Source organism: Fonsecaea erecta (assembly GCF_001651985.1).
Source record: "Fonsecaea erecta strain CBS 125763 chromosome Unknown Scaff6, whole genome shotgun sequence".
Taxonomy (NCBI): Eukaryota; Fungi; Ascomycota; class Eurotiomycetes; order Chaetothyriales; family Herpotrichiellaceae; genus Fonsecaea; species Fonsecaea erecta.
This window is the reverse complement of record NW_017387249.1, coordinates 2,227,961-2,241,962: the sequence shown is the minus strand read 5'-3', so window position 1 is coordinate 2,241,962 and position 14,002 is coordinate 2,227,961. Positions and strand designations below refer to the sequence as shown.

The window sequence follows — 14,002 nt, the reverse complement described above, 5'->3', positions numbered from 1 at the left end:
TTTAGTGACGCAGCTGACCCGAAGACACCTTTCCCATCATTAGGCTGCCTGTTCAAGGTTACAGGTGTTGGTGCGGACATATCATTTTCATGATGAACGAATGGCTTCTTTCGCCGTTCAGGTCGCACGCCGGGATGGGCATCCGTAGAGTCCTGAAGCCTGGAAAGCGTGCCCTCAATAGGCGCGGGACCCCCGAGAACTTCTTGTGAATCGGCATTCGGGTGGTCAGTCGACATAGGGAAATGGTCCAGTTCAAAAAATGGATTATCGTCTAGCTCTGGTAGGATCCAGTTGCTGTGAAGGCAGGCATCGTCCGCTAGCCATAAGTTTACAGGATTGATGAAGTTTGCTTCAAGATCGACTTTGTCTAGGGCTTCGTATGAGGCATGTTGATTAATTGGGAGGCGCGCGAGGAGGAGCCGCCCCCCCGCGAGCGGGAAGTTGTATCGATTTTAGAGGGTGGGAAGCAGTAGTGATCTGAAGGGATGGTGCAAAAGGGACTGGGAGTGTGTAGGAGGGAAAAAGGAAGTCGCACAAAACCTGGGCGGGTCAGCGTCTTGAACAGGTCTTGAGCGGCCTACCATCGAGCGGCCTACCATTCTGCCAGCCTTACCATCAAGTTCGCCTACCGATCGCCCGACCGTCAAGTGGGTGTGCAAATCAGGTGGACAGATGCACTGTGTATCCAGCGACCAGATAGGCACGTGGGGGAATTGGGGGGAAACTCGATGGTGCGGTGCCAAGACGCTTAGCGGTTCCTGGTGGTTCCCTCTCCGACGGCATGTGGCTGCTTGCCTGGAGCCGCCGCCGCTGTGGCTCCTTCGATATTACGAGGCTTTGTTTGAGGGCATGAACATCAACACGACCACAGTCCTCCTCATCCTCGCAGTCTTTACATTATACCAGCCCAGTCCCACTGTTGAAAGCCTATCCATGTGATACCTGCAGCCGACGAAAATGCAGCATGGCCAGTCCACCTCCTTCCTATGGCGACGCCCCTCCTCTCCAAAGTTACCGCAGGTCCTTTACTCTACCTGCACGCACGCTCTCCCTCCATGAAAAGGCTGGATTGGACAAGTCAGACGCCGATGCCGATCTCCTGTACTCCCACCCCTCTGCGCGCATTATCGCCTTCTCTCCTCCCAAAGAGTTGATCCCCACGCAGAGCAAGGAGACATTGCCCGATGCCGACTACCCCATTGACACGGTAGAAACCCTGCCATGGCGATCGCGCACAGAGATCTTGGCTGCCACCGGTCCTATAGTCATAGAGAAGGTCCGTGGCTCCAGCTATTTTCTGAAATCCGCGGACCAGAAGGTCATCCACACCATCATGCGCAATTCGCAGTGCTGGTGTGTCGATGGAGAATCAAAATTCGTCTTGCGCATAGGAAAATTCAGATACTACAGAATCGAGCTTCCGTCGGAAACGGAAGAGGACAAGAAGAAAGTTGAGGAATTGAAAGCGGCCCTGCCGAAAGTGCTCCGATTTGAGAGGACGCCATGTCCTTTCAAGCGCGCATTTCACGTGGACCTCCCAGAGGATGCAATAACACCTCGAAGGAAAGGAACCTGGAAACGGAGACAGCAGCCGGAACCGTCCACTCCAAACACTGACCCATTGCCCGTGGGCAGGACGAAGACTTCACGAGCGTGGAGTTTTCAAGGACAGAACGGCTTGAGATCCGTTCAGACTTATGGACGTCGTGGATCAGACTATGGCTACAGCCCAAGTCCAAGCTCGTCCCGGTCACGGCCCGCAGCTGATGGCTACCGATCCTCCACACCGTCTAGTGTTGCATCTAGTGAGGACCGCCGCGAGAGAAGACAGTTCGACCAGTCCAGTGACGATGGTTCGCAGCCCGAGGAGGAGCGTGAGGAGGTCCTTCCGAGGCGGGGACTTGTTCGAAGCGCAGTTGGCGCTTCACGTTCCCAGAGGTCGTCCATTGTCGATTCTAAACAAACGGACCCGAATCCATCTCCTGGACCAGATGATGAAGAATCTGCTCGAAACACAGAGTCGAGGGATGTGTCGACCGAACAGCTTGCTGATCCTTCTCCAGCTGAAGCTGGGGCAGAAATTATGGTTGATGCGACACCAATGGCGGTACTACAACCTCAGGATGATGGTGCAGACGAAATATCTGGCGAGACAAATGCGCCGGAACTAGCAGAGCAGAACTTGAAAATCGAGGCTCCTCATGAGAAAATCCACCCAGCGGTCGATCAGACGGATTGGCAGCCAGCGGGGCACCAAGAGGAAGTGCCCGAAGAGCCAGAACAAGCGGCCGCAACGTCTACGTCCACTGAAACCGAATCCGAGCTGGCTCTATCTCAGATAATTGAGCCATCCGCCAACACTGCAGGTGCTGAGAACTTACTAGAGATATCCTCAACAGCTGATTCAGGGGACTTCGAAATGTCCTCATCATTACCTCTGGGAGGAGAACGCGACGCCCGTGAAGTGGCTGCTCTTGCTGGAAACGAAGCCTCACTTAGCAGGGTCTCGAGTGTGGCCTCTTTCTACACGACAGATTCCCTCGCACAAGACCCGCCCAGTGAAAACATCCAGATTATCGACTTTGAACAACAGCCTCATGCGGAAGGGTTTACTCCTTTCTTTTTGAATAGGAATCAACACCAAAGGGGCCTTTCTGAGCTGACAGTCACGGCATCCACCGTGGAATCCGAACAGAGTCCTAAAATGCGACCTTCTACCAGTGGTTCAATGGACAAGGCTTCGACTCCTGGTCTGGCGCAATCTTCCATGTCAGATACGTCCTGGTCGGAGGTTCATACGCCTCCGACATCGCCGATCAAGGAGGGATTAAGACGGCGCTTGCACGCCAAACGATCCTTTTCGCCTCTCCCGCCATCCACTACTCTGCTAGCACCTTCGCCGTCCCCAACAAACTATGGGAGTCCTTTCACTGCCGAATTCCTCCAGAAAGCTGCCAACGTTGCATTTGTCAAACCCATTGAGGCCGTTGTCCTATTGGTCCATATTCTAGCCCGAATAGCCGGCGGTGCCACGGTGAGCGACCTACTAAGTGGCGAGTTGTTTCGCCGACCGGAAACACACCGGCGGAGGACGAGCTTCCCGGACCAACCTCCAGCGCCAAGGGATGATAGCGAGGAAGAAGATGACTTTGGAGTGCCAATCAGGGGGCGAACGAAAAGTCATGATCCAGGCTTGAAGCCCGATGCTACAAACACTATACCGACGAAAGATGACGATGCAGACTCCATCTTTGATCTGGATTAGGCATCCTGCTCCTGATATTAGTCTGCTGAGGTGGGAGAATCAGCCCGCGTGCGGGACCATTGTATCCCGGTTATTTTCGCTATTAATCAACAGGCGAGGTTTATATTTGAGCACGGCGCTCTTCACGACCATAGTAACGACTGGGTCCTATGTACAAAGATGCGCGGGATGTTTGCGGAATGTTTGCTTTTTGCTTGATGATACCACCAGTTTTCACGCTCAATGGCGCAATTGCACTGAATTGGCCCGCTTCAAGATGCTTGCTGTGTGTGACTCGTTCGTCTTGCAGTGCTCGTATCAAGCACGAGACGTTCTTCCTTTGCGGACAATCTTTGGCATATCCTGATCAGCAACGCCAGATGGACAGCTGTCTGTTATAGGTCTGGTGCGTTCGTCCTTAGGTGCCTTTCCCTCATTTCGCTGCAGTAGACCAACAGGCGTTCCTTGGTCCATGATGATCCAATTGTAGCAGACAGGCTTTTATCTCCGCTCGTGTCTCGGACCATCTGCAATATGTCCACCGACATCGCCTGTACTTTCACAGATTGACAGAGCCAGTCGTACAAAGGCACTCTTGCAGCACAGGACATTCAGTCGCCGTGTGCCCAACCCAGGACCTCGTGCTGAAGAACTGCTTCCGCATCGTGCATTAGAAGAAGCGACTTTTGCCTTCCCTTCACGACCCCGAAGCCTTCTCCCCAGCGCCAGCACCAGCACCAGCCTTCCCCTTCTTCTTCGCCTTGGCCTTCTCTTTGGCCTTCTTCTTGTCCCGCTTCCTCAGCCCCTCCATCCCCTTCTTACAAGTCTCAGCATACTTGGTGTAGAACCCCTCCAGCTCCGACATCTCGACCACTGTTGCAAACTTCACCTTCTCCTTCTTCGTGTCGCCAGCCTTGGCCTTCTTGGCCGCCAACCGGTGTTGCTTGGAGAGGCCATTCGAGGCGCGGATCAGGACCTGTGAGGGTGGCGGGGAAGCCGAGGTCGCTTGGTCGTCTGTGGGTGTCAAGGGCTTTTGTGTGAGATAGACCGAGCCGTGGGTTGCGGCGTGTGTGGACGAGAGGAGGGTGGTGAGGCGGGAGAGGAACTGTGTGCACGGGTTAAAGGTGGGCCTTTTATCTTCCAAGGGAAATGCATTACCTCGTCGTTGCTCAGACGTTCCTGCGACATATTTGTTTGTTCTGGCGTTCGTCAACTGAGTCGCATGTTCATGTCATTGACTCGAATTGTCGTTGGTGGGGAGTGTCCGATGCATCAAAAATGCCCGCCTAATCTTCGGCTAAACCATCTCCGCATTTTCCAAAAAATCCAAAGTCCCAAGCGCAGTTCTACAAAGTCCTCAGTAATACTTCCAGATCACCGGCCCTTGAGAGTTTCGGGCTCTACTGTCTCTAGCCAATGTCGCGACAGGGCACCCGAGCCCGCACCGGCCTGAAGTTGCCCTTTGCGCTTGAAAAAGAGCTTGGGCTCGAAGGCACATTGCAACCACGCACTGGAGGAGGGCGACGCTGGCATGGTTTGGTGCAAAGTAGAAAAGAGCAGCGGAAAGCGCAAAGGCAGGAGAAGAGACAGAATATAAAGGGGCCAGTGGTCCGGAGGGGACCGCCCATCACAAGGCAGGGGCTCTCAGATGGAGGAGACTCCGACGAAGACGGTGACGAACCTTTCTTCGCCCCTGCCGTGTCGAAAAGAGGCAGTGTGAAACAAAAGACCAAGAAAGAAGAGCCCAAGAAACCGAAATCGATTCTTAAAAGGCATAGAGACACGTCTCCGTCACTATCTGAGAGCTCCCTTCCATCGCGAGCCCGGTCTTCATCTCCTGGTCTCGTCCTCGACGCCAACTCTCAAGCCTTCAAAGAGCGAGCTGCACAGGATGACGCCGAGATTGCGGTGCTCGAGAGGAAGCTGGGGTTGAAGAAGAAGAAAACATCCAAGTCTTTCGCAGATGATGGGTTGGACGACTTGCTGGAGCTGCTGGACGGGGAGGATCGAGGTGTCAAGAGGAAGGGCGAGGGTGAGGCGTGGTTGGACAGGAAGAGAAGAAAGGCGGATACTGAGGACGATGAAAGCGCTGAGGAGGACTTTGGGAGTGACGATGATGGTGACGACGACAAGCTCGATGGAGAACTGGGTGAAAGCGACGATTCGTTGGATGAGCAACTGGAGGGGGGCTTCGAAGAGGAGCAGTCTGATGAGGATCTGAGTCAAGGAAGTGAGGACTCCTTCGAGGGCTTCGACTCAGACAAAGACATCCCCGACGTCCAGCCACCAAAGGTCCGCGAAAATCCTTACGTTCCTCCAGTCGCCCAAGCACCCACAGGAAAATATATTCCGCCGTCACTGAGGAAAGTGCAAAATTCCGAAGGCCCTTCGCTGGAAAGACTGAAAAAGCAACTTCAAGGCCACCTCAACAAGCTATCCGAAGCCAACCTCGTATCAATCCTAGGGGAGATCGAGAAACTTTACCAGTCCAATCCTAGACAGGACATTACCTCCGTCCTGATTGATCTCCTCCTAACCTTGTTCTGCAACAGGTCAACCCTCCAGAACACCTTTGTCATCCTCCACGCCGCATACGCAACGGCAGTGTACAAAGTCATTGGCGTAGATTTTGGCGCAGAACTGATCTCGCAGTTGGTCGAGCGACTTGACCATTACCGCAGTGATAGCTCTACTGGCAAAGAGGCACTCAACCTGATCAGTCTTCTCTGCCATCTCTTCACGTTCCACCTGATCAGCAGTACCATAATCTTCGACTATGTCCGATTATTGCTCGAGCGGCTGAGCGAGAACAATACGGAGTTGCTGCTCCGGGTCGTCCGGGACTGCGGACACCAGTTGAGGCAGGATGACCCATCCTCACTCAAAGACATTGTCCAAATTATGCAAAAAGAAGCGGCACGGATGAATTCGGCGGGAGAACAAATGAGCGTGAGGACGAAATTCATGATCGAGACAATCACGGATCTGAAGAACAACAAGATGAAAACGGGGGCGAATAATGCAGGCTTAGCTAGTGAGCACATCACACTGATGCGGAAGGTCCTTGGTTCGTTGAACAACACTCGCACTGTCAGGGCCTCCGAACCACTGCGGATCACGAGAGATGATATTAAGAACAGCGACAAGAAGGGGAAATGGTGGCTAGTTGGCGCCAGCTGGAAAGGTCACGAACCAGCAGCCGCAGCACCAGCGGAAGGACATATCAACACCTCAATGGCGATGACCAGCATTGGACTTGATGATGATGATGATGAGTCGGTCGATCTACTCGCCCTTTCACGTCACTACGGCATGAATACGGACATCCGCCGCTCCATCTTTATCGCCCTTCTCTCAGCGGTGGACTACCAAGACGCGCATCTACGTCTCCTCAAATTGCGTCTCAAGCACAATCAAGAGCTGGAAATCCCCAAAGTACTGCTTCGCTGCAGCGCTGGAGAAAAACCCTACAATCACTACTACACACTCGTGGCGCGCAAACTGTGTCTGGAAAAGAAGATGCGCAAGGCCTTTCAGTTTGCGCTGTGGGATTTCTTTAGGAGAATGGGCGAGAATCCGAAAGGGGACGACGACGAGGAAGAGGATGCCGGCGAAGGAGACCAGGAAGTGGAAATGACCGAGATTGCCAACCTCGCGAGGCTCTATGCTTATCTAATCCTGGATGGAGCAGAGACCCTCGGTGTCCTCAAAGTCCTGGAACTGGCCTACATCAAAGAACGGACGGCCATGTTTGTGGAGCTCCTGCTCATAATCATCATGACCGAGGCGAAGGACAAACCGGCTGCGTTAGCCAAAGTGTTTGATCGCGCGGCAGAGACGCCACAGATCATCAAGAGGCTGCAGTTCTTCATCCAGAAGAACGTGCGGGCTTCGGATCTGGTGGGCAAGAAGGACAGGGACGTGGTCAAACGAGGATGTCAAACTGCGCTGGAGACATTGAGGAAACTCGAGATGATCAACGAGGAGACGGATACATAAAATGCTTCTTGCAGCGTGCGTATGAGATTTCAAATGGATGTGCGAACCAGTTCATGCGTTTGGTTCGAGCTTCCCCCCTCCCAGCCTCGACGAAATTCCAACCATTATCTGTACGCGTTTAACGATAACGGCTCTATTTAACCGGTTCTCGAGATCCCACGTGTCAGGGAGATTCTCAATGGTGGCTTAACACTGTACATTGAGACCACATACAACAACAGACATTCCTTCCAGGAGTCATCGAAGGCCTCACTCCACCTACCACGCGGCCATGAAATCACGAAGAGACGGTGGAAATCCCGCTTCGCCTGCTCAACTGGCTCCTCGTGGAACTCGACCAATGTGCAAAGTCCATGCACGCCGACATATCGCACCAGATCACCGTCGCCACCAGCACGAGCACGAGCCCGAGCCCGAGCCCGAGTCTGGTCACAAGTCATCTCCAGGCTAAAGAGACGGTCCACCTCCCCTCGACGGATTTCCAACGTACTCCGAGCTGCCGGTCTGGGCGTGACCTTGCCAGGCGACTTCCGGATCTCGCTCAACAGGGCCGACGTGGTGAGGCTGACGACGTATTCACTTAGGGCCATCCGCAACCTGTTCGCGCAGTACTACCAGCTCCTGGAGCGCTGGAAGACGGTCGGTTTGCGGTGCCGGCGGGCGCAATGGGCCAGGGAGGAGCTGGTCACGGGGTGGTGGGACGAGCGGGGACAGTATCCAGACAGGGTTGTGGGATGGGGATCTCGAAACCCTCGGCGAGAGGATACAGAAGAAGCTCGATCGGCTTGTGGAGACGTATCTCAAAGCGGTGAACACCGCGGACGGGTAGGGTGATGGCTGGACAGGAATATTTGTCAAATGTGACCCCTTTTTTTGATCAAGAACAGAGTAGCTTGATGGAATGACTGCGAGCTCTGAATCTGGGTCTCAATGGAGGAGATTCCAGACGTTGCACATGGACCGGGTATTGACACAAAACAAACATATACACACTTGACGCCAGTATCATAATAGTTTATACGAGGCAGAATTGGATGGAACAGCATTATCGAACACAACATACGAGGAAGCAAAATAGATGAGTTTATATTTTCGGCCTCTTCCAAAAGATAGAGGGCCATCTCATATCGCAATCCCGCAATCCAGCACGATATTCTGGCCGGTAATCGACTTGCTCAGCACCAGCGTCTTGATCTGGTCGGCGACGTCCTCCGTGGTGGCGGTTGATTTCAAGGCCGACTTCTCGACAGTGGCCTTGACCTTTGCCTCGGGGAATTGGTTGCCCCTGTGACCCGACTCGAAGGTTAGAATCACGATTAATTGAGTGATTGACATTAGACACGGAGAGAGAGGAAGAGAAGGAAGGTAGTGAGTGGGTGAGTAAGTGACTTACCACTCGGTCATCATGAGTCCCGGACTGACGCTGTTACACCTGACTTTCGGTCCGCAGATCATGGCCAGGCCTTTGGTGAGGTGGATCTCGGCGGCCTTGGTGACGGAGTAGGGCAGGGAGGAGCCGCTGGGGCGGACGCCGGCGAGGCTGGCGACGGTAACGAAGGCGCCACCAACGCCCTCGGACTCGGCCGTCTTCTCGAGGTGGGGCTTCGCGGCGTACAGGAGCCACAGGTGGCTCTTGACGTTGACGTTGAAGCAGCGGTCCCAGTCGTCCTCGACGATCTGCTGCTCAAGGTCGAAGAAGTTGGTGAGGCGCGTCCAGCCGGCATTGCTGACCACGACGTCCAGGCGGCCCATGTGCGCGACCGTCTCGCGGACGAGGCGCTCGATCTCGCCGCGCTGCGACATGTCGGCCTGGATGGCGTGGAAGCGCGGCTCGGCCCCCGCGCTGTAGCCCGTGGGCGCGATCGCCGACGCCTCCTGGATCACCTGGTCGGCCTTCTCCCGCCGCGAGTGGTAGTTCACCACCACCCGGAAGTAAGGGGCCAGAGCCTTCACCGTGGCGGCGCCCAGGCCGGCCGACGAGGCTGTGACCAGGGCGACTTTTGCAGCCATCTTTTTGGGGAGACCGGAAGAGAGAGATTTTCAGGGTGAGCAAGGAGACCAAGGGGATTAAGATAGAGGAAGGAGCTTTTTCGAAAGGCGAGGACGTGTAGGTCTAATCGGCGAGGATTCGAAATTGTTTCCCTCCGTTTTATATCGAGGATTGTCGTCGTTCAACCTCAATGCAGTAGACTGGTGGAGGGGGAAGGTTTCTGTTTCTCCTTCTCCGCATTGGCAAAGTTGCCGCCTCCGAAGTCGCGGCGGAACGTTTCCGGCGTCAATTCCGTGGGGGATTGGTTATGTAATGATCACGTGGTAGAGCTCTGGTGCTCGGGATACCTTCCTAAATTGCACGCTATTCGGCCGGGATCACTTGGCATTTCAAAGGCATCAACGCAATTTCAAGTGCAGTCGCTGAGACTGTGTACCTGGAATTGGGGGCTTACACTCATACTAGGCAACTTCAAATCATGCGGCTGGAGCTGCAAGAGCAAGAACCCAAGCAGAGGAGCTAAGGGCAGATCTGTTACTGATTCGCGGCGCATTGCAAGATTCCGGGTTGCTCGGTGGTGAAAGTCTCTTGTCACTTTGCAGTCGAAGGTTTATCGACAGATTAGCTTCACGGCTCTATGATCTGTGGGACTAACGTTCAACCATCAATTTCCAGCGTCCAGAGATCCCCGAGCCGCTCGTTAGATTCCGCAAGACCTCCATGGATCACAACCTTTGGCGTTGGCGAGTTTTGCAAGACATCAGCATCGAACCACCCCCGTGCAGCCGGCCGATCCGAATCAGGTATGTCCACCTTGGCCCAGGTCGACGTGTCGAGATGGAAAATCCAGACGTCGTCAAGCATTTTTCCGGCCCCTTGATGACCGAGGTTGCTGGGATCACTTTCACCAAATAGGGTGACCAGAACCGGTTTCTCGGAGATTTTGGTTGCCACAAGGCAGCCTACGCTTCGCGCTGTAGGACCAGAACGACCGTCTGCGCGATATGCCACGGTTGTCCAAATATCGCTGGCGATGTCATATATGTCAACGTTGCCACCTTGTTCAGTCTTGCCATCGAAACCATTCATGCGGTACAACTTATCTTCCACGAAAGCAATAGAGGGGCCTCCTCGGGCAGGCTCTGGGGCATCAGCCAGCCGGCTCCATGTCCGGTCCGTAATGTGGAATGACCAAAGATCGCACAGCCTACCCTGTTCCGGGCAGCCAGCGTGAAGGAAAATGGTGTCATGGCCATCAGATGTAAGAGCGTAATAGCTTCGACCCTCGGGATATGGTAAGGTTTCATCTTTGGGGGAAACGTGCGCCCATTGCTCTTCAGATGGATCGAAAACCCATAGCGAGCCTTTCTCCTCGATTGGACTCATAGCGACTCCTCCTCTCCCGGAGAAAATGTATAGTTTTCCATTGACGGCCGTCGAGAGGACGCCAACGCGCGGTGATGGACCTGAGCCTGATGCGGCAATCTTTGACACCACGTCCACATCGTTCTGAACTGCAAAGCGTCAACTTTCACCTGATTCTGAAGAGCATGGATCTCAAAAGTGGAAGGTTAGAACCGACCCTCAGCAAGACGGACCATGTGTATGTCTGAATCAACAGGCTCGCGCGGCTTGATTTCTCCGCCGTAAACGTAGGCATTACTGCCAATCACAGACAGGGCATGGGAGGATCTTCGGACTCTTTGCTCGCCCAAAACACGTGTCCACTTAGCCCTGACCATGTTGTTACTGCTCGGACATGTCAATGCTGGATTCATGTGCAATCAGGAAGGGTCAGAGTCTCTCAAACCAGGTCGACAACAAGGATATCGTTGGCCGTTCAATTGATTGGTCGGAAAATGAGGACCTTAAGCAGACGATGTGTCGCGTCTACCGCACCAATTAGAGAACTCATCGCTCACAATCGAGTGGAGGAGACTCGAGGAGAACTGTATATTTCTCTTACACTTGCTGCACACTTCCACTAGATGGCTGAGGCTCTACTAATGATCTACCCGTTCAGTACGAGGTCAATAGCTAAGGCAACTGGTCTGCAACATTCAACTATGAAAAGCCAAATATATCGCTTCCAGATCTCCAGAGCCTGGAGTGGAAGTACATTGACAGTCTCCCAGGAATCCGGCCAGATTACGACGACTCCAGCTTGACAGCCACCGACCTTCCTTCAACCAACAATACAGTGCGGAACCTAACCACTCCCACTTCTCTTTATGCTTCCGACTATGGTTACCACGCCGGTTCGCTGATCCATCGTGGTCACTTCACCGCACAAGGATCAAGCACCAACCTCTCTCTCAACACCCAGGGTGGTTGGGCCTTCGGCCATTCTCTCTGGCTGATTCAGAGCTTCCTCGGATCGTATATTGGATGGGGTTGAAGACCCTGGGGCGGGCTTTTTCAGCACTTCTTTCGACTTGTGCGTCCCTGACGGCTGGGACCTTCCGGATTCATTCACATTCGCAAATACCACGACGCCTCCTGTGCCGTACAGAGCACAGCTCTTCGTCAATGGGTTTCAGTACGGGAAGTATGCCACCCAGTGGTCCACAGACGAGTTATCCGTTGCCACAGGGGATCTTGAACTACAACGGGACAAATTGGCTGGCACTTACCCTATGGTCCCAACAGCCTTGCGGAGCCAAACTCGACAGTTTTGAGCTTGGATGCGACCGCCCTGTTGCGACGGCTTTGACAGGTATCACTTCAGCGGAGGGCTCAGTATATACGCCGCGAGAAGGAGCGTATTGAGCGGCAATCTAATCATTCCATTCGCTGCAGGTTTGTTTATTATTACACGCTACTTTCTTGTTCTCCCGTACGAAGTCGATACACCTGCTTCATGTGGAACGTCTCCTCAGCTATATCAACCATCCCGTGGAACCCCGCCGTTGCAGCTTACTGTAATAAACAGCTTAGGCGTGCTCGGCCTCCAGCTTGTATGAATCGACAGTCCTATACACTGAGGCAGTCCATTGCTTGATGGCATCTTTTTCCTTCGGGTTCCTTATGTTGACCAGCGGAAGGACACAAATACATCACCATTACACATGTATTTATAGGTTTGGACGGTCTCTGGAACACCCATCGTTGTCAGGTCTGCCTGCCTCGCCAAATATGACACCCGCTAGCCTGGAGGCAAAAGAGTATGGCCCTGTCCAAGGTCTCATTGACGCTGGATTACAATCTGCACAAGATAGACGAGGCCGGTTGAAATTGCCGATGGCACCAACTGCGTACACAACAGGAACGGCGCCCTCCCGGCCAACAGTGGGTAATTAAGTTGCTGGATGGGTATGCGAAGTGGACCACGATCGTCAGCACTGCCAGGTTCCGCAGGCGAACCTCGTTTCCCAAGCGGTGTCTTTGTAGGAAAGCTGATATCTGATTCACGTCATGTCCACCCTTATCAAGATTGCAAGCACGGACGGTCGTCCCATCACAAAAGCCATCGTTCTTTTAGTTCCTCGCCATTCACGGAGAACCGGGAAGCCAGGTACAACGACAACGCATGAGCTTCGAGTATGAATCCTTCCAGAGCATCTGGTGCATCTACCATTGTGAAGCTACTCTCCAGTTGGCTAAGGTACTGGTATTGGATTGGTACCATCGGCCTCATGTTTTCGACGGAGACATTCCAGGTCGTCCCGGGAACTACCACTCTGGACTTCAATTGATTGCATTTCCGGCCAGCCATCCGATTGTTGATCGTGGGTTATCAGTTGACAAGGATGAAAGTCATTTTAACACGTCCAACACTTTGCGGGATCCTCCATAAGAGCACCTCCATATGCGAGATTGTGGGCCGCCCAGTCCAGAGTTGCGGTCAGGCCTTCGAGACGAGGAATTCAAAACCTGGGTCTTGTAAATCGGATTGATATATTCGGTTCATGTGAGCTTCAGTTCGAGAGCCTTTAGCTGCACCGATGTGTTCTCGCTGACGACTGACCGTATGGAATGGTGTCCAGCGGTAGTATTATGCGTCCTGAATGGGTAGAACCACCTTTTACTCAGGCTTCTTTTTGGTGATGAACATCTCGCATTGGCGGCCTTAAACGTCATTGTTGCTACAAGACAGCCGAACAATGGTGAATCCCGATGTAGGAATTCTTCGTTACTCGCAAGAAGCTGCGGAGGTAATGCGCAATGAGGTCAAGCACAGTGAGGGTGTCACGGATTGCAAACTGTCTGCATAGAGCTTGGAAGTTTTTTCCGCCCTCAAGGCTAAATGTCTCCGTCCAAGAAGTGATACTCCTCCCACTCAATGGCACTACTAAAGAGTAGCAAACTTCGGGTCTGAGATCTGAGTGGAACGCCGAACGCAGTAGAGTTGGAGTGGAAGGATTGCATGTCACTGCCCTTCCAACTTGATCACTATTTCCTGTGCATTCGTGACGTCTGTCTTTGGACTGAGAAGTATCGAAGTTTGTTTCACTGGTTGAGAGGCCGAGGTGAGAGCATGTGGGAGCTTCATTGAATTCAACTCTTCACAAGAGGCAGACCACCTAGTCTCTGGTCAACCACGTCTCCGTGTTGCACAGTCTTGCCAGCATGTGAATGGCTCGTCAACGCTCCTTTTTGATTTGTACCCTCTCCGCAAGTTCTCCGTACGAGCCTGCTTCGGAAACCCCGCGCTGGCCAAAAAGGATACGGCTGTTGAGTTGTGCCGGCGAACAAGACATGTGCATGGACTTTTCGATCAACTTCGATTCCCTTTCACCCTTCTGCATGGAAGAACCTCACGTTCCCCA

General features: G+C 53.4%; 5 protein-coding genes across 5 annotated transcripts; 2 read left to right on the top strand and 3 right to left on the bottom strand.

Moving 5' to 3' along the window:
* Positions 1-964: 964 nt before the first annotated feature.
* On the top strand, positions 965-3,265 carry AYL99_07825 (hypothetical protein; the record flags this gene model as incomplete). The annotated part of the gene is made up of 1 exon (XM_018839334.1): positions 965-3,265. The coding sequence occupies one exon, from the start codon at positions 965-967 to the stop codon at positions 3,263-3,265; it is 2,301 nt and encodes a 766-aa protein (XP_018692102.1).
* Positions 3,266-3,941: 676 nt separating this feature from the next.
* On the bottom strand, positions 3,942-4,432 carry AYL99_07824 (hypothetical protein; the record flags this gene model as incomplete). Its single annotated transcript, XM_018839333.1, has 2 exons — positions 3,942-4,349; positions 4,403-4,432. 2 exons carry the CDS (start codon positions 4,430-4,432, stop codon positions 3,942-3,944), a joined length of 438 nt encoding a protein of 145 aa, XP_018692101.1.
* A 228-nt stretch (positions 4,433-4,660) lies between these two features.
* AYL99_07823 (hypothetical protein) lies at positions 4,661-7,243 on the top strand (the record flags this gene model as incomplete). Its single annotated transcript, XM_018839332.1, has 1 exon — positions 4,661-7,243. The coding sequence occupies one exon, from the start codon at positions 4,661-4,663 to the stop codon at positions 7,241-7,243; it is 2,583 nt and encodes an 860-aa protein (XP_018692100.1).
* A 1,122-nt stretch (positions 7,244-8,365) lies between these two features.
* AYL99_07822 (short chain dehydrogenase) lies at positions 8,366-9,253 on the bottom strand (the record flags this gene model as incomplete). Its single annotated transcript, XM_018839331.1, has 2 exons — positions 8,366-8,528; positions 8,637-9,253. 2 exons carry the CDS (start codon positions 9,251-9,253, stop codon positions 8,366-8,368), a joined length of 780 nt encoding a protein of 259 aa, XP_018692099.1.
* Positions 9,254-9,890: 637 nt separating this feature from the next.
* Positions 9,891-10,975, bottom strand: AYL99_07821 (hypothetical protein; the record flags this gene model as incomplete). The annotated part of the gene is made up of 2 exons (XM_018839330.1): positions 9,891-10,747; positions 10,816-10,975. 2 exons carry the CDS (start codon positions 10,973-10,975, stop codon positions 9,891-9,893), a joined length of 1,017 nt encoding a protein of 338 aa, XP_018692098.1.
* Between the last annotated feature and the right edge of the window lie 3,027 nt (positions 10,976-14,002).